Here is a 22503-nt window from a genome sequence, read left to right as displayed (position 1 = left end):
CTCGTCAGGTTTTATTTCTTGTAAATTCTGCATTCTATTCATATTTTGAGCAAATAAAGAAAAAAAAACATGGATAGGCTTCTAAAAAAAAAAAAAAAAAAGCCCAGATCTAGAAACTACCTCGTCTAGATTCCAGCATCATGCCTTCCTGTGAAGTGTTAACTTGCAATTGCTTGAGGCGCAGCAAGCTTGACGACATGTTTTCACGGTTTCTCTTAAAGTCGGTTACGAGTCACAGGGTTTGTGACACAAGTTACACATATTGAACATAACCAGCTATTGTGACAGCTTATGTCGAACGTGTTTGCCTTCACCCTACCGACAGAAATAAAGACAACAAGCGCAGTTGTGGTGTTATAAAATCTTTATTGATGTATGCAGTACTAAAAGGTGAGACAGAAACAGCTGCACGATTACAAGACGCTTCGGTAAGAGAACATTTAAACAGTCAAGTGGCAGGAAATCTTCAGCTGTGAAGGAAATTTCTTTGGCTCGTGTGGGGAGCTAAATCTGACAAGCCAAAATGTAAAGACACAGATGAACTAAAACATCATTCAACAAAGATTTTTGCACACACACACACACACACACATGTGTACTGTATATATCTATTTCTCAAGATTGACTGACAGAAATATTTATACGACCAACACATCTGCAAGAATAAGCAGGAAGTGACTCGTACACATAAGCACAGTGGTCACTTCTCTCTCAATTAGACGATCTATACAACGAATTCAAATGAGAGAAATAAAATTCATTTAATGGTTAAGCACATTTAAGAAACAAGTTGTCTATACAAGTCACACATGTCAAATTTGGAAAAACGTCAGATTGTGTTTGTAACACATAAAATCTTTTAGCCAAATACTGTTACTCAATACATAACCAAGGAGAACGATTTGGTGATTTCTCAAGAGTGATACTCGGCACTTATGGACATGGAAACTTTATTTGCAGTAGGTCAGAGGTCGTTATGTTTTTTTCAGCTGAGAGAAGCAGGAAGCTGCAGTAATGTACGGCTGTTCGCAGCCTCGGGCCCCGTTTACACAATGTATTCAAGTGAAAATGAAAAACTTTTGTTCCGTTTTGAGCGTCTCTTTATTAAACAATGCTTTGATTCGTCACTGAAAATGAAATTTTTCGAAAACGCTTCGACTCTTGTCTCCATGGAAACGGGAAGAAACACAATTTTTCGACCACCTTGGAAGGTTAAATTGTTGAAAGTCAATAGCGATCCAACTTAATGGTCAGTCAATACTGTAGTCTGTGTACTTCAATTGATAATGTTTATAGAGTCTTGTTCTCTTGTGTGTGGTCTCATTACAAAACAGCACCCGCTAGTGGCTCAACATGCCAACGACAGTTTCCAAAATGCTGCTGCGTAAACGCAAAACTTGTCTGAAACGAAGACACACAAAATCTGTGTTTTCACTAGAAACATTATGTAAATGGGGCCTATAGCCCATTTCAATGTAAACGTAGCACAGATATTAATTTGTGCTATATTTACATCACTTTCCAGGCTTTATCTCTGTTCTTCCAGACGGTGAAACGTGCAATTACATGATGCTTTTTCACAGGATTTTCAGCATGCAGAACTTAGTTGATGGTCTACCAATGTTTTGGTGCTAGGACACAACATTACACACGTATGTTGCGCAGTAAGATGAAGAGCAGCAGAAAACTGTTGATAACATTCCAAACACAATGAGCTGTTTTTAGTCTGACCTGGTCTTTGCTTTGTTTCTTGCCCCGTTAAAGCTGCATGCTGATCATCCATCTACTACACTTAATACATTCAGCATCAACAAGTACCTCACTCACTTCAAATAATCCAAACTAATCATCTGTTTTTTTTTCTTTTTTTAATGTATCATTTGCATTAAAATATTCAACAGCTATTACATTTCTTCTTCACACATTTGTTAGTGTTGTAAACAAGCAGGAAGATTTTTCATTATGATTATTTCAGTATTTACTGGAAGAAGCTTCACCATTTTTTTCAAAGTAGATATACATTCCAAGTATATGAATTCACACAGAACATTGGTTTAAATTGGCCGAGTCTCCTGTTAATTAAACCCTATCCATATATTCATCTAGATATATTAAATTGTTATTGAATTCCCATCTTATTTATTCCCACAAATAAAAGAAAATAAAAATATACATAGAATTATATATCTTCTTGCATAGTAGTGTATCATTGAATAAAGTTTTTATGTAATGTAGGGTCAGAAATGGTGCCATAAATCACATTTTTTAAATGGTCACTATCTGAGCATTCATGCGATTGATAAAGTTACTTGATAAATGTGTTTCCACTCACACTCAGAAAATAACTCTTATAGGTGTTACTCTTGAAAAAAGGAATGCATAGAGATAAACTGCCTTTCTTGCATAGTTTAGTGTATTTGAGGTACTATATTTCACCTTAAAAAAACAACTTGACTATCCATCCGTTTCAGAGGCAGCATGAATGCGATGGGCAACGAGATTATACGTATCCAATACTGGCAGCATGCATACTTCCCAATGTAGTCTGATGTACTGGAGAGTGATATTTCATACACATATGCCCAAATCTAAGACAACTTTATCATAATCCTTCTCAAACACCTGAACTCCGTGCCAACACGCTTCCAAACAGTCGTTTCCCTTCTGCTCTGCGCTCATGCCCGGGAGCCTCGACACCTGTGGCTCTCCATCTCGTCTCAACAAGGAGGCCAGGAGCATGAAAAATGGGCTGGAGGGGAGTGATCCGTCAAACCAAGGAATGCTGTCCTCTGCTTTTATCCACATCTGTGACCTCTCTCGCCGTGCAACTGGTATCACCTGCTCAATTATTTTTAGGCTGTCGTGATTCCAGACGTCCGCCGAGTGACGCGGGCGAACCTCTTTACTACCAACATCGCGAGAAAGGTCACTTTAAAGACGCCCGAAGGTGCGATATTTAAAATGTAAAGTAGGCTGTGAGTGATGCATTCGCGCGTCCCTTTAACACTTGAACTTTTCTCGTATTTCACGTCCATGCCTCAGACACTCATTATGCCGAAAAGAGTTAAAAGCTGCAAGGGATTCTTCAGGAAAGCAAAACATTTCTGGTATGTTTTATTATCACTCTATCTCCACTGGAGAGAGTGATCACTCATACATGTGTACTGTATACGTGAAGGCAGAATTGATTTATTAATGTAGCCCCAGCATTTGTTAAGGATATTTTCCTAACCTCTTAAGAAATGTGATTAAAATTTTTTTTAATTTTGTTTCTTTGACATTTTTTTAATTTGCTTGGTGGTTTGTCTTCAATCCAATGAGAACAAATGTGTCCTCATTGAATAGTAAACACAACAGTGAAGCTCTTGGAAGTCAGAAGCTAAAAATGAACAGCTCAACCACAAAAGAAATTCAGAAGAGCTGGACTTTAGTTTGCAGAAGGGCAAAAGCAAACAAACCAGCGACTACAATTATTCACTAAAGCCACCTAATGCACCAGAAGTGGTGACCTAAACTGTCCATACAGCACTAACAATTGAGTGAAATTTTACAATGTAAATTATGGATGCCTGAAATAAGTCATTCTTACAAACACACACACACACACAAAAAAAAAATCATATAGTAACTCCCAAAAATGCACAGTAACACAAAGTTAAGGCAGTTTTCTTAAAATGACTGTGTTAGTCTCGGGAGTTTAAACTCTAAACACCTTACAAATAGTGTGTCTCACAGAGTGAAAGAACGTAATTTATAAACAAACATGAAGCATCCCTGCAAAATTGAGATCTAGAATTTTGCAATTAAAACCTCAGATCTTTGCGTCACTAATTTTGCCCCGTGAGGTTTTGTTTTTTTTTGCTCAGTTTCTATCCAAAATCTGCTTCAGAGACCCTCGAATAGTTTTCTTTTACTATTTTTTTCAAGTTGGTTTCTCTGAATGTGCTCGACTAATTGGAATATCGGAAAAAAATTCGAGCAAAGAAGTCCTTTGATTGCGGCATGGATTGTTAAGAAAAGACAGAGATGAACACAATTTTTACCTAATTTTGGACTATCATACAATACTGAACCGAGTATTGATAAGAGGCTAACTAGAGCAACTGAAGTTAATCAAGATCAGCCTATGAAGAATTCAGTAAACAAACTCTAGTCCACTACTAAAAACAACCCCCCCCCCCCCCCCCCAGGATCTTTTCACTGAAAAAGCAGAAACTCTCCATTCCAACTCTTTACACAACCTGGCAACGCACTGCCTCCATGGTCAGTGGGCAGCACCACTGTTGCCGAAGATTTACTATTTTTCCACAAAAAAAACAAACGGCGGGGAACAAGAGAGGCCATGTGTCAGCAAGGAAGAGAAGGACAGAGGAAGACGAATGCAACAGGAGGGAGATTGTTGCTCCAGTGCCCCGGAGATGTCCACCAACTGAAGGGATGGACACCAACTGAAGGGATGGACACCAACTGAGCGGAAAAAACTATGGTGTTTCGTTGCAATGTGGTCTTTTACACTAACCTAGTGGGTTTAGGAAATGCTCCTAGTGTGCTGTTTACAAACAACTGTAGTGGTGTGAGAAAGGTTCAGGAGTCAAAAGTAAGTTTCTAGTGTGTATGAGTGTGAATAACACAACAAAGGAGGGAGTATTTCTACTATCTGCGTGAGTTGTAATTGCAAGAGGGAAAAAAAATAAAATAAAAAATGAATGGAAAAGTGGAACAGATTTCCCCGATTTGAATCAGATTACGACACTTGTTCCACAGAAATTGTTGTGCCGGTGATCTTGACCTCTGCTGCTTTGTCAACCGGGATTTTGTGCTGCGCTTCTTGAGCTTTCTCTTGTTCCTCCTCATCGACATCTTCATCTTGCTCTGGAACTGCCAGGTCAGCTAAACGCTCGCCATTGATGTCGTATTCAAACTTCGGTGCTTTCCCGTTGATTGCCAGCTCCGCCTTCATGGTTTCTGGAGTCGAGGGGCTTAACATCTCCTGACCCTCCTCCGAGACGTCCTCCTTGTGCACCTCCGCCAAAGGATGATCGCCATCTATGCTTCCCAGAGGAGGAATCTCCACATGGGCACCTTCCTCAGGTGAGACCATTTCTTCTGTGACGACCTCCCCATCTCGGACCTTCTTCACATTGAACGTCATGGGAGACACCTTGAAGGAGGAGGACTTGGTCGTCGGGCTCTTGGGGTGATTGGGGGAGAGGCTCTTCTTGAGTTTGTCACGCGTCTCGGGTGGAACAATCTTGGTGGTGATCTGGTTCACCTTCTTCTCAATGCTCTGGCGCGAGAAGGCCTTCTTGAGGCTATCGACCTTTTTCAGGCTGTTGCGCTTGAATTTGTCGGCCCTTCTCTCATAGTTGCGAGAGGGACCCGCCACAGAGTCACACTCCACCTCATAATCTTCTCGAGGTGTCGCAACACTGTCGTCCTCATCTGAAGACAGGCTAATGGTCTGGAGACCCTCCTCCTGGGTACGAGAGCCATCAATGGAACACGCCATGGATGGAGTCGGCTGAATGGACTCTGCATCGTATTGGCTCGGTTGAGGAGTCTTCAGGGAGTCCCTGACAGAGACCCTGGTGGGAATCTCATTGTCTTCCTGTGAGGGGACAAAAGAAAGACAAATGGTGTGTTAAAGGGTCAGTCACTTGGACCTGAAATAGTATTTGGTTTGTTTTGTTATGGCTCAGTGTCGAAATTCGAGCCACTGATATTAACAGACGCCCCGGGCGGAAGGATCAAAGTAAAGAGAGTTGAGCTGTACTCCCAACTATACATTCTCCACAAGTATGCTAATGTGACAGAGTATTTCTAACTAACTCCAACTGTAAACACCAATCAGTGCTTGATCTAATCAGACATGTGGGATTGGCCTGCCTGCTGACGACTGAATACTCGAGTTTCTGCGTGGCGCCCCTGAACACCTGAGGAGACCCACCTGCTCCTTTGCAGGAGTGAAATACTTCTCTACTCCTTTTATATGTCTCCGTCACACTGTTTGACAGAAAATGAGTGAGAGAGGGAGCACATATTTTGATACCCACAGTTTCAATTTGTCAAACTTTCTCCTGTGCCTGCTCGGGTATCTCCTTCCTCCCCCTGCCATATTGACTCAGTGACCATTCATCTGGGCCCAATCCTGCACCAACACACGTGTGCACACACACACACACACACACACACACACACAAAATACATTCAATGTTCTTCTCCACCGGGGATTTATGAGCTAGCGTTCCCACCCCCCATTGCCCCTATCCTTTCACACCCAGGAGTGAGTGAAGAGTGGCGGCACAGCCTCAGTGGTTGACATACTCCACTACACATCTGAAATGCTCATAAACAAGCCCTCTCTGTCACAGAATGAAAGAATCGCGAGTGAGTTCTTGTCTTTGAGTTAACACACTCATGTAAAGCACAGTCCATCACTCAAGTGCATGTTATTGCTTTAATCATTTTAACCTTTTTTTTTTTTTCTTCCCCCAAAACACATTAAGTCAACCAAGTCTGTGGAAAAATAGCCGGCACAGGATGTTTCTACAAACCGGAGAAACTCGACGTTCCTGAAACAAACACATGTTTTTGTATGGTTTCTGATTACCTGTGACAATTATATCACACCTATCAAATATCCAGTATAATCACTATCCTAACAGTGAGTTTGCTTACATAAGGACTCCGTTTACACGACAACTAGTTGAAAATACAAAACTTTGGTTGTGTTCTGGGTGTCCGTTCTCTGAACTACAGAAAATGCAACCTTTTGAGAACATCTCCCAAAGTAGAACTTTTCGAATAAATGTTCCAACTCAATCGCCGTGTAAATGGGTGAAAACGACACTTTGTGGAAACGGTAAGACTCAGTCTCTGTGTGGACGGCAGAAATGCTGCTAATGTGCACCATGGCGGATAGTTCTCCTGAGCATGCGCAAGTCAATAGACAAGAACAGTGTTTGCTTCCTGAGTGTCATGACTCCCAGTCCATATTCACCTGGGACTTGGTAGTTTCATAGCTGACAGCCATTATAATAACAATCCAACGTTGTTGTCTGTCCATATGAATGTCTGTGTTCTCTCCATTGTTAAAGTTTACAGCGTATTGTTGTCTACACGGATGCATGTGTTGTCATAAAAACAAAAAAACAGCACCAACTCGTGGCCCTGCATGCTCGCTATACCTTTTTCAGCGTTTTTGCCATTTCCGTGTATTTAAAGTGTTGTAAAGCTGTGTAAATGTAAAACTTTTCTGAAAGGAAAAGGCAAAACCGATGCGTTATCTCTTGAAATGTTGTGTATACTGGGTCTTAATCCACAAAGGCTTGGTGAGGTTCGGGCTAAAAACAGTGTGTTTTGAAATGCGCACAGAAAATCTGATTATTTTGAAAGGCTCTTTGTTTCACTTTTCCTTTCACCTGCATACCAACTGCAGTATCAGGGGTGGAGGTTCTTGTTCTTCTTAGAAAAACACTACATTGTTACAGTCTCATATACTTACCCTACTGGTGTAATCAATATAATAAATACCTACTAAATGTTACATCTTTCTAATATCTAAACTCAAAGAAAAGTCTGATTCTTGATAACTTTCAGTCTAAAACCCTTTAAGAACGTGTTTCTCTTCCTCATAATCACGGGGCGGGGAAGTTTTGTCGGTGTTTTACGCTGAACGTCATCTTCAAAATCCGTCCTTGTCTTGTGTAGTCACAGATCAATACTGTTTTCTTTTTACATTTAATCTCAAACATGCACAGGAAGCACCAGTGACTCACTCTGAGTACATGACATACATTTCAAACACTGGCTGCGTCGTTGCAAGTTGCATGTAAGAGTCGACGTGACAGCACGACAAAGAATGCCTGGCAGTTCTGAGCACATCACAGAGGTACTTAAAGGAACAGGATGCCTTAAGTTGTTGAAGGACAGTGCAATGCATCTTTCTTGGGGTGTCATTACCATCGCTAAGGACTGGGCCAACCAGATGTTTAAGAGGAGCCCAGCCTTCTGGTCATACAGCACTCATCACCAGGGCTGGAGCGTTATGCAAGCAGTTTGTCAGACAATGGCAAGTACACCTCATGTGGCGGCACAAAATCATGACGGCGAGCACATTAATCTTCTCGCAACTCATGTCAAGCAGTTACTGTGAAAATGTCTGTGTCACGGTTTGTTCAATAGTGCATAAAACCAAATAGAACTGCCGTTTTACTCTGATTTAAAGCAGGAAATGGAACTCTGTCTTTATCCGCTTACAGGAGTATACTCCTCTTAAGAAGTGGGAGGCAATTCAAACACTCTCCTGTTTACTCCCACCGTGACAACGCTCGATATCTCCCAGCCTTGATCTCAAAGCATGCAGCTGCGATTCACGGTTGAGGTGTGCGCTAAGCATGTGTGGTATCCTGCTGTCAATGCTAATAAATCTGTCAGCGTGTTCTCAGAAGCACATCAACGTCAGGAACAGGAACAGAGCTTTTTAAACAGAGGAGAGAGTGCAAATATTGAACACAAGGGCGAGGAAGTCTATCAATGAAGTACAATAATGTTGAATATATCTATTGAAGCACCAGTAACATTTGTGAATCCCTCTGTTTTCTTTAACCCTCAAAAGACACTAGAGGGAAGCCACTTATTCTTAAAGAATATAGAGACTTGGAACCAACAATATACTGCAGGTTTGTTACTAGAAATCCCCAAAAGACCAAAGAAAGCCCCCTGGGGAGCAGATCTGGTTACCACGACGTCTCATTTGGTTTAACTTTAATCCCTCACTTTTACTTTTCTTCTCTGTAGCTCTCCTGTTAGTCGTACCTGAATAAGCCGCGTCTGAATGCACCATTTTGCTGCAGGTCTGACACTGCACCACGCCCACACAACATGTTCAGGCAGACTCGTATCAAATAAATCAGGAACTGAATCTTTGAACATTATCAAATTAAAGAAGCTATAGAGAAACACAACAGACCCTTGCTTCAAGGGAGATATTTCGTCAGACTTTATGCTTATCTTCTTTTGCCTGTGCGTACATTTCAGACAGCCTGACAGGTTTAATCAGTGTGACGGGCGAGATTGCCTACGGTTAAGCACCCACCTTAAATCTGACCGTTCATGATTGGTGAATCACTGCTGGCACTGGCCTTTCCTGACCTCCCCCTGTGGAGCTTTCCCTGATACAAAAGACTAATCCTCCCTGATTGTGTGGCGCTGTTAGCATTTCTAAAGATTCAATCTTGACACTTTTGCTCCAGTCTGGGCATGCCGTGGATGTTTTTGATTTGGCTCAAACATGTTTGGTATAATCAGTGTGGGTACTGGATGGAGTGTGTGGGAGGCGGCAACTCAGACTGACATGAACAAGAACTGAGCCCACCTATGACTAACTGTACTTTTTAACAGGAGTGACCTGCAGGTCACACAATCAGTTTTAGAAAAGGTTTACACACCATTTCAAAGTGAAAATGCATCGATTTTGCAGGGGTTTCCGCAACGTTTTGAAAAGCATTTTTGAAATGACAGAAACGCTATAAATGATGTAGTTTCCATATAAAAACACTAGTGGGTGCTGTTTATTTTTTAAAACGAAACCAGACACACATATGCCATGAGTATTAACAAGTACACCGACATTTGTATGGACAAACAACAAATGTATATTACTATTAAGGTGACTGTCAACCATTAAACTACCAAGCCCCAGCAGAATATGGACTGGGAGTCATGATACACTGGAGGCAATCATTGTTGTTATTGTCCATCTACCTGTAGATGTGCAGAAGAAGTATTTACTACAGCCGTGGTGTGCATGTGCAGCAAGAGTGATTCAGAAAAGTTACGTTTTTATTACAGAGACGGAATTGGAGCATTTTCAAAAAGTCTCATTTTCAGTGGCTCCAAATAAACCACTGTCGTGTAAACGGACACTGAAAACACAATGTCGTCATGTAAACAGGGCCTGAAGTTGATCGTTGTCTCCTTTAATCACAGAACATACAATAGCCAATGAGAATGTGGTATTCACTGCCTCGACTTTGGCCTGTAAAAGGATCAGATTCGGGCTTTTCCCACAACCATGACATCAGCTTTTCTACTTAATTTGGTTTCACTTGAGCAGATGCTGGGTCTGTTTGGCTACCCAAATGGTAAAACAGTGTGGAATTAGCACGTCCTCAGATTAACCTCAAGAAGTCTTGGCATGTGAGCAACAATAAAACACATTTTTCCTAAATACCGTTTGACCCAGGTCAGTCCTGTGTGTGTTAGCAGAGGCCTCACATTCTGGCACTCTTCTCTTGGGAACCCTGTTAATTAACGTACCCTCTAAGCAAGCACTCATTAGCCACTGAGAATGTGATACAGTATGTGTGCCTTTGAGGCGTTTGTGTGGCCAACGCGTGTTTGTGTGCAGCCATGTAGGACACTGACTATTGTTTGGGGGGGGGGGGGGGGGGGGGGGGGGGGGGGGGGGGGGGGGGGGGGGGGGGGGGGGGGGGGGGGGGGCAGAATTTAAGACTGCAAGATGAAAGAAAACTGGAATAAATTTGGAGCAAAGCAAAAAAACAAAGTTAATTTACTGTGACAAGCAGTTTGATGTACATTATAGGGCACACACTTTGTTGTTTTGTGCTCGCGGTTAGGTAGAGTTGCCATCTAATTGCAAGTCCTGCTAGGTGTCACTAAGCCGGAGCTTGCGTAAGCGACTCCTCTCGAGGCCCTTGATTCTATTGAAGCACGGAGATGAGGGAGGGACATGACAGTTGCAACCAAATAAAAGATTGGTTTATGTTACTTAGGGTGTCTGTATCCGTTTACATGTAATGAGATGTCGTTTCATGTGATCTCTTTGTTCGTATGTGTGCGCGTGTGTGTAAGTGCAAACATCTGCATGTGTCTACTGGGGATGTTAAAATAAAAAAAATTAAAAAAACTCAGATGTTGGTAGTTTTATAGTTGAGTCACCATAATAACAATCCAACTTATCCACGTACTCACCATTGTTAATATTTAAAGCGTATTATTGTGCACTTGTGTGTGTGTGTATTGTCGTTACCAAAACAAACAACAGCACCCACTAGTGTACCAACATGAGAACTAAATTGTGTTCAGTGTTTCTGACGTTTCCGTGGAAACGTAAACAGAGTTTCAAAAACGTTTTTGAAACGGAAACGCAATCACGATGAATGTTCACTTGTAATGTTGTCATAATATGAAGCAGTGTAGAAGATAGATGGCTCACATTCTAATGGCTCTAACCACACAAACCATACAATGCACAACGCAAAATGCACACATCAGGAAACTATCAAAACACCTTATACATATACTAATCACACAGGACCATGCAAGACAGAGTGTAAAAATACTAAAATAGATCTACTTGTTGAAATGAAGAGAGGCAAGAGTGACAGCTACAGCTGCAACCCATCTCCTCCTGAAATATTCAAACAAACGCCGTCCCTTCCTCATCAGGCCTCGGCTCCCTTCCTCCAGCAAACAATCGCAGCACCACTGGTTGTGCAAATTTGCCTTTATCTACATATGTTTTGATTACAGCGCACCCCGTCGCATCAGAGCTTGTTTTCCAGGTCAGCCTTTCCCTGGCTCGTTGCGTAACATCTCCCACACCCCCTCTGCCAGCCCCCCCACGCCAGAGTGCACCAAGAGCCATCTGTGGCTACAGGAAGGAAGGAAGGAGGAGAGGAAATGGAATTATACTCTTTGTACAGTTCACAGAGACCTTGTCATAGCTTGTGGTAAGAAGATCCCATGACAAACTGTAGTTCGATCAGAAACATGGAAGAAAGAAAAAAGCAAAAACTACAACCAGCTATACGAGATGTGTTCCAACTGGGACAAAGACTAAGGTTCTCAGTATCATAAATACCTCGTCACCAACTTTATGCCAACCATGAATAATACCACTTGGCTGAGCAGCCATGAATCTTTAAATAACAAGTTAGGGCATTCTTGCCCCTCCCATATCTGCCTCCCCAAAAGAAAACGCAGCATGTTTACCAGCTTTCACCCGATTGCGTAATTGCCCGGCACAATAACCGATTGAGACGCGCTGACGTGCTGGCAGGACGGACATCGTGGCAATCTGGAGAGGCCGGCCATTAATCTGGATGACACACTGTAAGCGATGACGCCGCAGCTTTGAAGGAACCTGTCCACGCAACCCCGCAATTTACACGGACGGTGGCGCGCGTAGTCTGGATGATGACGTGGTCGATGTACTGTGACACGTGCTCTCCGGTTCTTCCAGTTCTGACACACCACAGTTGTTTGCTACAATCACTCCATTGAAGAAACGGCTCTGCATGAGCGTTGCCTCTTCGTGTGGCAGGTTGCATTGCTACACTTTCACACTTTGTCCCTTCACTCCACAATGCACCATGTCAACAATGTCCTCAGTGGTGTCAACACAACATTCCTACACATTTAGAGCTCCAGTCCGTCCACTTCTGACTCCCTACCATAGCTATGATAATCTCCTTCAGCTCGTTCGCACAAACCTCCCAAAGAGCCTCCTTTACGTAACACTCGAGCACAATCCCGTACTATGCCTATCACGACCATTGTTTGAAAAGGGCCCGGTACAGGATTTTTGATAATGCTATCTACAATTGTCACAATGCTTGCTTAGCACGGAGGTCAAAGTTCACTGGTCTCTGTATGGGGAAACCGGAAAATCGTCACGTTATCTTAAGAGATGGTGTATTTTCATGTTTTATTTAAAAGTCAAGAAGAAAGAACAGTGAGAACCAAAATGGCAATTGTGTTCCTTTTCCTGCCGTGGATGTGAAGGCCTTGGTGAGGGGAGGAAGTGGTAGGCGGAGTCACAGAGACCGCAGCGTGTTTGTTTTGTGTTTTTTCCTCTGGTGATGATATTCTGACACGACTTTGGCCACTACCAACATTTTATGCCAAAAGGTGAGAAGGAGAACAGGGAGCAAGAGAGCAAATATGCAAAGAATAATACCGGTGAAATCACTGCAAACATGCTAAATATGTGCTGAAGGTATTCTGAAAACTCTGCTGGGAACATACTGGGTTTTAGTTTCCTGTTGCATAAAAACACCACAATTTTGGCTCAAACTGGTGCAGGCATTCGATAAAAGTAGCTGCTATTTGCTCTCCATTTACAACAATGTGTTTAAAAAGCAACCTGCATCCATGCACCCATGGGTGTGTTCAGGTGTGCAATGCTATTTTGAGAAAATGTGAAGCGATTGCACTCCGAAACCAGTTCTTAAGTCAAAGAGGTAATGTTTTCTAGTTAATTTCGGAATCTTGATTACGGTCATGCACTAGTTGGTAACAACGTCGCTCAGTCTCCACAGGGACGTCAAACTTATGTTAATCCAGGAGCCACATGTTTAAAAATTGCGAATGCTAATTTTTCTTTAGTAATTAAAAAGTTACCATTTAATCAAATACCATTTTATTCCCGGTGCAAAATACATTAATGCTGATGCTACTTTGCCAATGTGGCAGCCATCTTGTGGACTCTGGTTTCAGCAGTATGTCGTGTCTGCACCACTGTGATCCCCAGAGAATAAATTACAAACAACAGTCACTTTTATGGAGAAATTCCAGTCAAGTTTTAGTAACATTCACTGTTTGCCATGTCATGCTGGGACAGACTGGACCCTCAGGCGGGCCGGTTTTAACCCCCCTGGTCATATGTTTGACGCTGCTAGAGTAAAATGATACTTCCTACAAAAACCCTAACCCAAAGAAGTAAAGCCGAGTTTGTTGCTCCCAGCTGTTTGCAGGAGTATTTACCTTAACTTTAATCAAAGTCTGCAGGAGGATCTTCTCGTATATCTCCAAGACACGGCAGTGGATAAATCATCCTCAAAGTGCCAGCACACTTGGCTCTTCCAGGAGAAAGAAGATAGCACTTTGAGTGGTTTATGAGATGTTACGCACCAAAAGCACCTACAGGTAACTTGGGAAAGTATGCATCTGCAACTTTGTGCGCAGATTCTCCGCTATTTAAACAGTGGACGTGGACTCGCTTTCACTGTGCGTGTTGGGTCGCTATAATAGTAGAGGGAGTGTTCAATTATCACTCTGGTTATGGAGCCATTACCCTTTCTTGTGATTAGAGTTGTTAAAAGTGGTATTTCGCTTCAGGAACCTGCAGTTGCAAACTCGCCCGTTGCCACAGAGACTAAAACAGTTGAGCAGACTTGTCAAACCTGATTGTGACATTAGGAGGAAAGATCGAGCACTTGGTGCAGCACAGCCCCATCCACATGCAAATGAATTTGCCCCTGCAGTCGGGAAACTTCCCTATAATCTCTTATCCAAACGCTCTCTCGGGCCGTCGCCATTAACCGACAAACACAGACCATGAATTCACTTTGCTGCGTTGTCCTCGGCTCGTGATCTTTCTCCCTCTGCTCTGCCATTTTTACTTTCTGTTCCGTGAACAACCCAGAGGATTATCTGAGGAATGAACTCCCAAAGGGAAAATAAGAATGATAACAAAGCGAGGGTTCACGCTGTAAACACGCTCCATTGCTCATTTTCGGAGGAAGCCTTAAGGCCTACACAACATTTTAGATTGTTATCATCGAGACCAGTCGAATTCTTTAAAGAGATACCTAGAATCTCTCGGCGGAAGAAAGTGGCCTGATGATCAGACTTGTAGAGCATTGTATAAAATAAAATCCGAAGTATGATAAGAAAGAAATAAGGAAACTGTTTCTCTTTAGTTATCATGAGCAGAAAACAGGCGGACGGCAGCTTGTCAGTGTTTTCTTAGCTGTTCAATCCTCTCGCTCCACTTCAACTGGGATGTAGTGACTATTGTTTGCTATTTGACAGCCATTCATGCTCGAATACTCACACTGCCAGTTACACAACTTTACACAACGTGGGCCTCCACAGCTACAGTTCACTTTTAACACAGGCGGGATTACAAAAGAGACACTATTTTCTTTCTTTATCTATCTATTTTTAACTGTAAGCATCCTTCAAGCTTAAGTTACTCACAGCCAGTGATGTCCATATTTATATAACCTCTAAAAGTGAAATGGTATACAGTTCTACCACCTCAAGCTGTAGAAACTAAACTTGGAATGCAACTCATGCAAACACAACAAATAAACAACTTATGTATGGATTACTTTAGGAGATATTAGCCACCACTAGTACATTCCTCCTGTACGACAGTTGATCTATTATCAACATGTCAACTAACTAAACCAAGGTCAACTGTTTAAAGAAATCTGCTAAAATGTCTTGTGAATTTCTGATTCTGTTTTTTCAGGATGTTCTTTCAAACAGGGAATTGTTTGCAATGTTGCAACTGCACAATGGCAGCTTGTTTCATGATTGAAATTCTGGCACCTTTTACACGACATTTCCAAGGGAAAATGGAAAACTTTTGTTGTGTTTTGCGGTGTCTTGTTTACACAACAACAGAGCATTGAGTCACTTAAAATGCAACTTTTATTTTAATCTTTTTTTTTTTTTTTAAATCGGTCTCTGTGGAAATGTGGTAAAAAACAACTTTTTGACGACGTTCCAACTCCATCTCTGTGGAAAATGCAACTTTTCTGAAACACTGCGCTACTGCCGTAGTAAATAGTTATTCTGCACACGTGTGTGTGTGTGTGTATGGATGGACAATAAGAACAATGTTTGCCAATGAGTGTCGTGACTCCCAGTCCATATTCTCCTGGGACTTGGTGGTTTTATAATTGAGAATGATCAACTTTGTCGTCTGTCCATACGAACATCCGTGTACTCAACATTGTCAATGTTTATAGCGTATTGTTCTCTGCAAGCATGTCTCTTTACAAAAACAACCAACAGCTCCAACTTGTTTCCTGATGTGCCATTTCTGTGGAAACAAACATTGTTTTGAAAACGTTGCTAAAAAAACTAAAAAACTTTTGTTTTAATTGAGTTACACTGCAGTACATTCCCTGCCTTAATAGTAACACAGTACATCGAGCACCTGTAATGTACTATCACCAGACACCTGGAATACATTAAAATTACAATCGTTTGATGGCTTATCACGTAGCAGTTCCTTGTAAGACCGTGCTTTCTGACACCAAGAAAACATTAAAATGAAAATGTACCCTCAGCCTAGAATTAGCATTATTCTGAACTCGTCGTCCCAAACCTGGGACCTGGGACCGTCTTCGGGTGACATCAGCAATTAGACATTTGCACAAGGCTTTCTCTGGTTCATGGTTGTCATCGTACAATTTTCACATGTGGCAAGTGCTAGATAATTCAAATGCAAGTTCCCAAAAGCTTCTAGTTACCCATTTCGTTCTACAACCAACATCTACATAGGGTAAAGCTTTGCGACAAGTAGGCCCGGGATGTCTGAATGCACTGAAACAGCTATGAACCAACGTAATATATCACCTCCAAGTGAGACCCACACAAAAAATATCTCAGCTGTAGCCTGCAGCCTGTGGCCTGCTCTAACCTGTGCAGATGGATGGGACTGGAAACCGATATATTCAACAGTAAGCACTCACGATATAGACCCACTCCCTCCAGTAGCAGTGAAATACCAGATTTCTCTGAATATATTTTATGAGGGATAAAGGAGGGAAACCGTTCGGCGTGTGCATGTTTCGCTCATAGTCCCCTATGGTACAGGTGACGGATACATGAGAAACTCGTAAAACATTAAGCGGCACCAAAAAGATCTTCCGAAGCTGAACTCCAATATGAAATATAAGAACGTCACGATTCGTGTCTCCACCCCGCTAAGGTTTGTGTCACCGAGCTGCAGTGAAGGTGAGAGGTTGGGGCGAGGCCGGGAGCAGTTTCACGCCCAGTTTGTCCTCCGTCTTACAGCAAAAACACGAGCTAAAACAAACAGCCTTTTCACTTCCTGCTGCCGAGATTAAGTCCCAACCTTTGGTCAAGTGTCACTGCACATAAAGCTCCAGGACAACAGGGAGCAGAGTAAATAAAACCGCAAACTGCTCACGTCAACGGTGTCAAAGTTTGGCGAAAAGCGAGGTGTCCTTGAAGTTACTGAGCGATGTTGTCAAAGACCTGCCGCATCCAGGTCAGAATTACAAGTTTGAACTTTAGGCTCACGGTGACCGCAGCTCATTTTAACCTCCTTGTGTACTCTACCAGAGCTCTTCCAAACTCAAATGTTTCTGGGTTCAACGGCGGCAATGAATGAGGCTTTGTGTGGTCAAACATACAAGTACAAGTTGTTTTATTGTGGTTTTCATTGCAATTTGTCCTTTTCAATAGCTGCTAAATGTAGCTTTTCTGTAGTCTTACCAGTACATATTGTATTACATCATCCTAGCCAATTTGTTATTTACACGCGGAAAGAGCTAGAACAACAATAGTTCACTCATACCGTTTCTGGTTTACAATGCCCTGGAAGGCTGCAGAAGTTCCAAAGTTAGAATTTTGAGATTATTCCAAAGATTTAGCAAACAGTCATTTCAGAGTTAGAATAAAGAATCAAAGTTGAATAATAGAAGCACCCTCATTTTGGACGAAAGACTTCCACCAACAAAACTGCAGTCGCCTCGTTTCCTCTGAATCTGGAGGGTACTTTTCCTTTCCCCAGCAAAGCGACAGGAACCTCCTTTGATATGAGCTGGGACTGTTCTCTTTCACTGCCTCTCTGTGAATATCCCCTTTCCAACCTGCTCTGACGGCCTGCACTACTTTCTGCACAGTCACCGCAGGATAAAGAAAAGCTCGCATGCAAAGTGACAGAGCAAATAAAATCTTCTCCGCGTTTCAAATTCAATCTGCCATCGGGGGCCGGCTTGTTTGTTTGTGCTGAAATGAGCGCGGAGGGGAACATTATGATCTAGGCGGGAATAAATGACTTGTGTCGCAGGAAATTAAATCTGAAGAGATTTCACACAGCGCGTTGCGGCCGTGTAAGTTCAGAGAAGTTATGAGAGCTCAGGGGCGATTGCTGATAATATTTAAACTCTCAGGTAATGAGCCTTTGAAATGAGTCTGAGAAACGAATAAATAGGGAGGAGGAAATATCTGCAAACCAACATTTTGCTTTTGCCTCTTCAAACAGAAATTACCCAAAGCTGCCTTGACACTGTACACAGTAGGAATCTCACATCGCTGGGAGGTGTGTGTGTGTGTGTGTGTGTGTGTGTGTGTGTGTGTGTGTGTGGGGAGTGGGGGGTCGGGGGGAGACAGGAAAAGCACTGGTGCACAAAAACAAACAAACAAGTCCCGGGCAGCAGTAATTAAGTCCTCATTAGACCTTGTTATGTACAGGAACGCACCGGAGCGGTGGACAGCGCCGTCATTTCTGACCAACCATGGCCTCTGTGCTTCTTACCCAGAAGCCCTCGGCGTTTCCACCTCGACTGGCACGTACAGGGGAACTGTAATCTTGGCGTGTTTGGGACCATTTTTTAACGGGGAATTGGGGGGGGGGGGGGGTTGGTACTCGAGCGTGTGGCGAATGCACGTTATCAGAGAGCGTCAGGGAACCAGGACAGGTGCTGGGAGCCAGAAGTTTGAGAAAACGATCACTACTTGAGCACTTGCAATTTAAAGTCATTTCTGTGTGAACAGAAATTCCCAAACAATGTATTTTCACTTCAAACGTTTTTGTGTAAATGGGGCCTCAGGCTGCTCGATCCTGTGGATACAATCTAATGGGAATGTTGTGAAAGTGGAAGCTTCTTGAATGAATCCCGAGACTTCAATTTGAACTGGGCTTACTTTACTGAAAGTAAGAGATTAAATTACAGACAAGCATTCAAAATGGGTTCACTGCCAGTAAAAGGTCTTAGCAGAACTGCACTTCCTGTGTCTCGACAAAACAAAAGCACCTGTAAAATATGTACTGCTGGTTGTCACATTTACACGAACCAACAAAATAAATAATGTCCCCTTCACTGTACTTCACACACAACTGAACAAATGCCTTCGACTGTGCAATGAATTGATGAATTTCAACACGTAAACCAAAACAATTCACAACAGGGAATGTTACCTACACTCAGAAATCTTTCCTGTTGCTGTCAGGAGAACTGAGTTAGTTCAGGGTTAATGCTCCAGTAAGCAAAAGTTTAGTGAAATAGTAACTGTTAGGGGAACTGTTTTAGCAAATGCTAAACAGGAGAAACTATAACAGTTGTCATGTATTTTACATGGAGCTCAAGTGAATCTTAATGTTACTCAAAGTCAAGTTTCATCATATTCCATGCATTCATGTTGCATAATGCTAATGCTCGGCAGTAACTCTGCAAGTCCCCAACAAAAGTAACAAGCAACAAGCTCATTTTACAAAGTGTTACAGCAGTTGCAAGTTACTTGATGTGTTATTCCTGAAACAACAAAGATTTAAGTTCGCTTGAAAAAGCTAGAAACCAAGGGAGTGAGCAACAATGGCAGCACATTTTCAAGTTAAGGCAAGAAAATCAAAGCACAGCACAAGGAGGAGAAAGTAAAGGAATTAATAGTGGTGGCAAAAACCAAAAAAAAGATGGTCTACACAAGACAAGAGCTGCACTTAGTTCTTTCATCACCTGCCGCCCTCAGGCACGCCAAGTCTCATTTACTCGCTCTGTAACTGCATACGCCCGACTTCAGCAGAACATCCAGTGGGCACGCTGCATGCGCACACACGTTTGCGCACACAGACGCTGGAGGTCGTACCCTGGCCTCGTTAACACTCAAAATTTGCAAAGCGCTGCACACAGAACTCGACAAAAAACCCAAGGATTGCACTACTGGAGTATAGTGGAGAGGAGAAAACCCGACATCAACTCATTCACATTCTGTTCAGTTGGGGACACGGTGGAAAGCACGCAGACACATCTGCTCTGCAACATGTTCCACCCATGAGGAGTGGCAGGGCCGAGCCGGATCGATCCTCACCTGCAGGCACCTATCGGGCCAGCTTGCACAGGGCGAGGGCTTGGCACCTGCTGCGTTTGAACAACAGGGCCTCAGTACCTGGGTAACCAGATAACAGCAGCAGTAAAGAGCTCTCAGTGGCTCAGGCTGTGTCAACAATGCGATCCCCCCCCCCCCCTCCTTTCTCACAGCCTGGGCAACTCACTCTAAAAATCTATCCACACATGTACAAACATGGGAATCTACCTTGGAAAAGGGTGTGTTTGATCTAAAAACCCTGAGTTGTTATCGAGAGATCAACGCTTCTTCATGATTTTTTCACTGCTATGTAAACAGATAAAACATCATCTCTTTGAATGACACTTAAAATTCACAACTTCACAGAGAAATGAGAAACTTTAACCCCCCCCAACAATTTTTTTTTAACCATCACATGCACAGCCAAAGTGGGGGAAAACATCCAAAAACCCGCCTCTGTAATGTCTGAGGGGTGTAAACAGATCTAGTCAAAGTCAGCGTCTGAGTCCTGCTCTATTATCCTCTGCTGCTTCATTCCCAGACACACCCTTCTCTACACACACACACACACACACACACACACACACACACACACACACACACACACACACACACACACACACACACACACACACACACACACACACACACACACACACACACACACACACACACACACACACACACACACACACACACACACACACACACACACACACACACACACACACACACACACACACACACGAAGAGGCTGAGAGCATTGTGAACACCTTGAATTATTAATATCTGGACTTTTTTTTTTTTACACTGCCTCCTGTTGGGGGATGTTGAACAAGTTGATGGGGATCGAACATGAAACATGCAACAAGTGTCAGTGCCAAACAGGTGTAGGTTGAATCCTGACACACCCACTGGTAGCAGGCAAATACACATGCAAATATGACTCACACACACACACACACACACACACACACACACACACACACACACACACATATGAATTAGTGCTTAAAAGCATAATCCAGCCAGTATGGAATACTGTGCATGCTTAAAATTGATCTGATGTAGAGATATAACAAATGCTATGGAATTTAAGAGCAATATAAGTTGCTTTAGCAAACTCAGACACCTCAATGGCATCAGAAGACCTTTTTTTTTTTTTTCTTTCTTTTCTCAAGCACATCAATCTTCCTGCCGGACTTGAAAAACATTTATGAACCTATTTTCACAGACTGAATAGGACTCATTGCGCCTCGTTGTTTGTTTGTCTGATCTGCAATGGCTCCAGTGTGTTTCTTCCTCTTTCTCCTCCTCACCTGGAAGATGAGCACTTTGAAGTGGTTCCTCTTCAGCAGGTGGCTGTGGTTGGCCTCCAGCTTCTTCACCTGGACCGCCTGCTTGTCCATGCGGTCCTTGACGTCTTTCAGGTGGCAGCTCACTTTCCGCGAGCGCTCCAGCAGCTTGTTGACGCTGTTGGAGGTGCAGACGTGCGTCTTGGACAGGCGGGTCACGTCGCCCTGCACCACCCGCACGGCGCCCTCCAGGTCGGCCTGCCGCTGCTCCATGCGCTGCTGGTTCTCCTGCACAGACTCCAACATATTCATCAGCTTGTCCAGCAGGGCCACCACGGTGATGGCGCTCACCTGGCCGCCGGGGCTGCCCGGCGCGGCCGCGGCCGTGGGGCTGCCGGGGCCCTTCAGCCCCAGCCGGGACAGGGTTCCGGTGGGGGTCGGGGAGGACGGGGCGGAGGACGGGGCGAAGCTCGGGGTGAACACCTCTGCACTGTCTTGCTGCTGGTTCTGGGGGATGGTGTGGGTGCTGCCCGAGATGCTGCTGGGCTCGGTGCGCGGCGCGTCCTCTTCCATTGCGCACGGGTACTTTTACGCAAAACAAGCAGGGGGGGGATTTGGCCTCACGCAGGTGCTGCTGTCACTCGCTCCAGCTGGAAACTGAGAGCGCACAGGACGATAACCTCTCCCAGTCTTCTAGTCGGCCTCCACGCCCCCTTTTCTTTCCGCCTTTCTCCCTACATTTACGCACGCACAAACACGCCGTGAACTTTCAAAACACCTCCCCTCCTGCAAGTGAAGGGAGGGGCCAGGTTGCTATGAAAACCACACAGGCCGATCTGTGTGTGTGTGTGTGTGTGTGTGTGTGTGTGTGTGTGTGTGTGTGTGTGTGTGTGTGTGTGTGTGTGTGTGCGTCCACTCCGATCATGCCTGGCTGCATTTGCAAAATAAGTATCAGGGGCTCCTTTTGTTTACTGCGCCCGCTGCTGTGCATTGTTTGTATTGTTGCCAAATTGTATTCAACTGGTAACAGAGTGTACAGGGAACACATCGTGCGCGTGCACGACCAAAACAATAGAGGACACGGATCACACTGATCGGCCCAGGTCATGTTTCTTACCTTTTCTCCATTTTCCCACTGACTGGCTGAAGGCTTTTCTGTTTTCCTTGTGCAAGAGGCTGAAATGTAATCATGATTAAAGTTACTGAGGGTGAAAAGTAACTTGCCTCTGCTGCAGGCATGGCTTCATATTGTGCACAGAGCAGCTTCATTGTAGTGTTGGGTCACATTAGCTGGGCTGCCAACATTGTGCATCAGTGATTTAGTTAGAGC

At 43.4% G+C, this 22503-nt stretch overlaps 1 protein-coding gene across 1 annotated transcript; it reads right to left on the bottom strand.

Annotated features, from left to right (window-relative positions):
- Positions 1-1873: 1873 nt before the first annotated feature.
- On the bottom strand, positions 1874-21840 carry LOC308118815 (caveolae-associated protein 2-like). Its single transcript, XM_080478413.1, has 2 exons — positions 21198-21840; positions 1874-5608 (listed from the first exon to the last, which is right to left on the bottom strand). The coding sequence occupies exons 1-2, from the start codon at positions 21744-21746 to the stop codon at positions 4745-4747; spliced, it is 1413 nt and encodes a 470-aa protein (XP_080334539.1). The 5' UTR covers positions 21747-21840; the 3' UTR covers positions 1874-4744.
- Positions 21841-22503: the final 663 nt, after the last annotated feature.

Source organism: Lipophrys pholis, assembly GCF_963383615.2.
Source record: "Lipophrys pholis genome assembly, chromosome: 13".
Classification (NCBI taxonomy): domain Eukaryota; kingdom Metazoa; phylum Chordata; class Actinopteri; order Blenniiformes; family Blenniidae; genus Lipophrys; species Lipophrys pholis.
The sequence above is the reverse complement of the archived record's forward strand: the minus strand, read 5'-3'. Positions and strand labels throughout refer to the sequence as shown.

What these genes read in the sequence shown, in the direction of transcription:
- LOC308118815 (XM_080478413.1), bottom strand. Translation starts at nt 21,746, where the DNA reads ATGGAAGAGGACGCGCCGCGCACCGAGCCCAGCAGCATCTCGGGCAGC. An exon ending in TCAAAGTGCTCATCTTCCAG is followed by an intron (nt 5,609 to 21,197) that starts GTGAGGAGGAGA and finishes GTCCCCTCACAG; the next exon opens with GAAGACAATGAGATTCCCAC.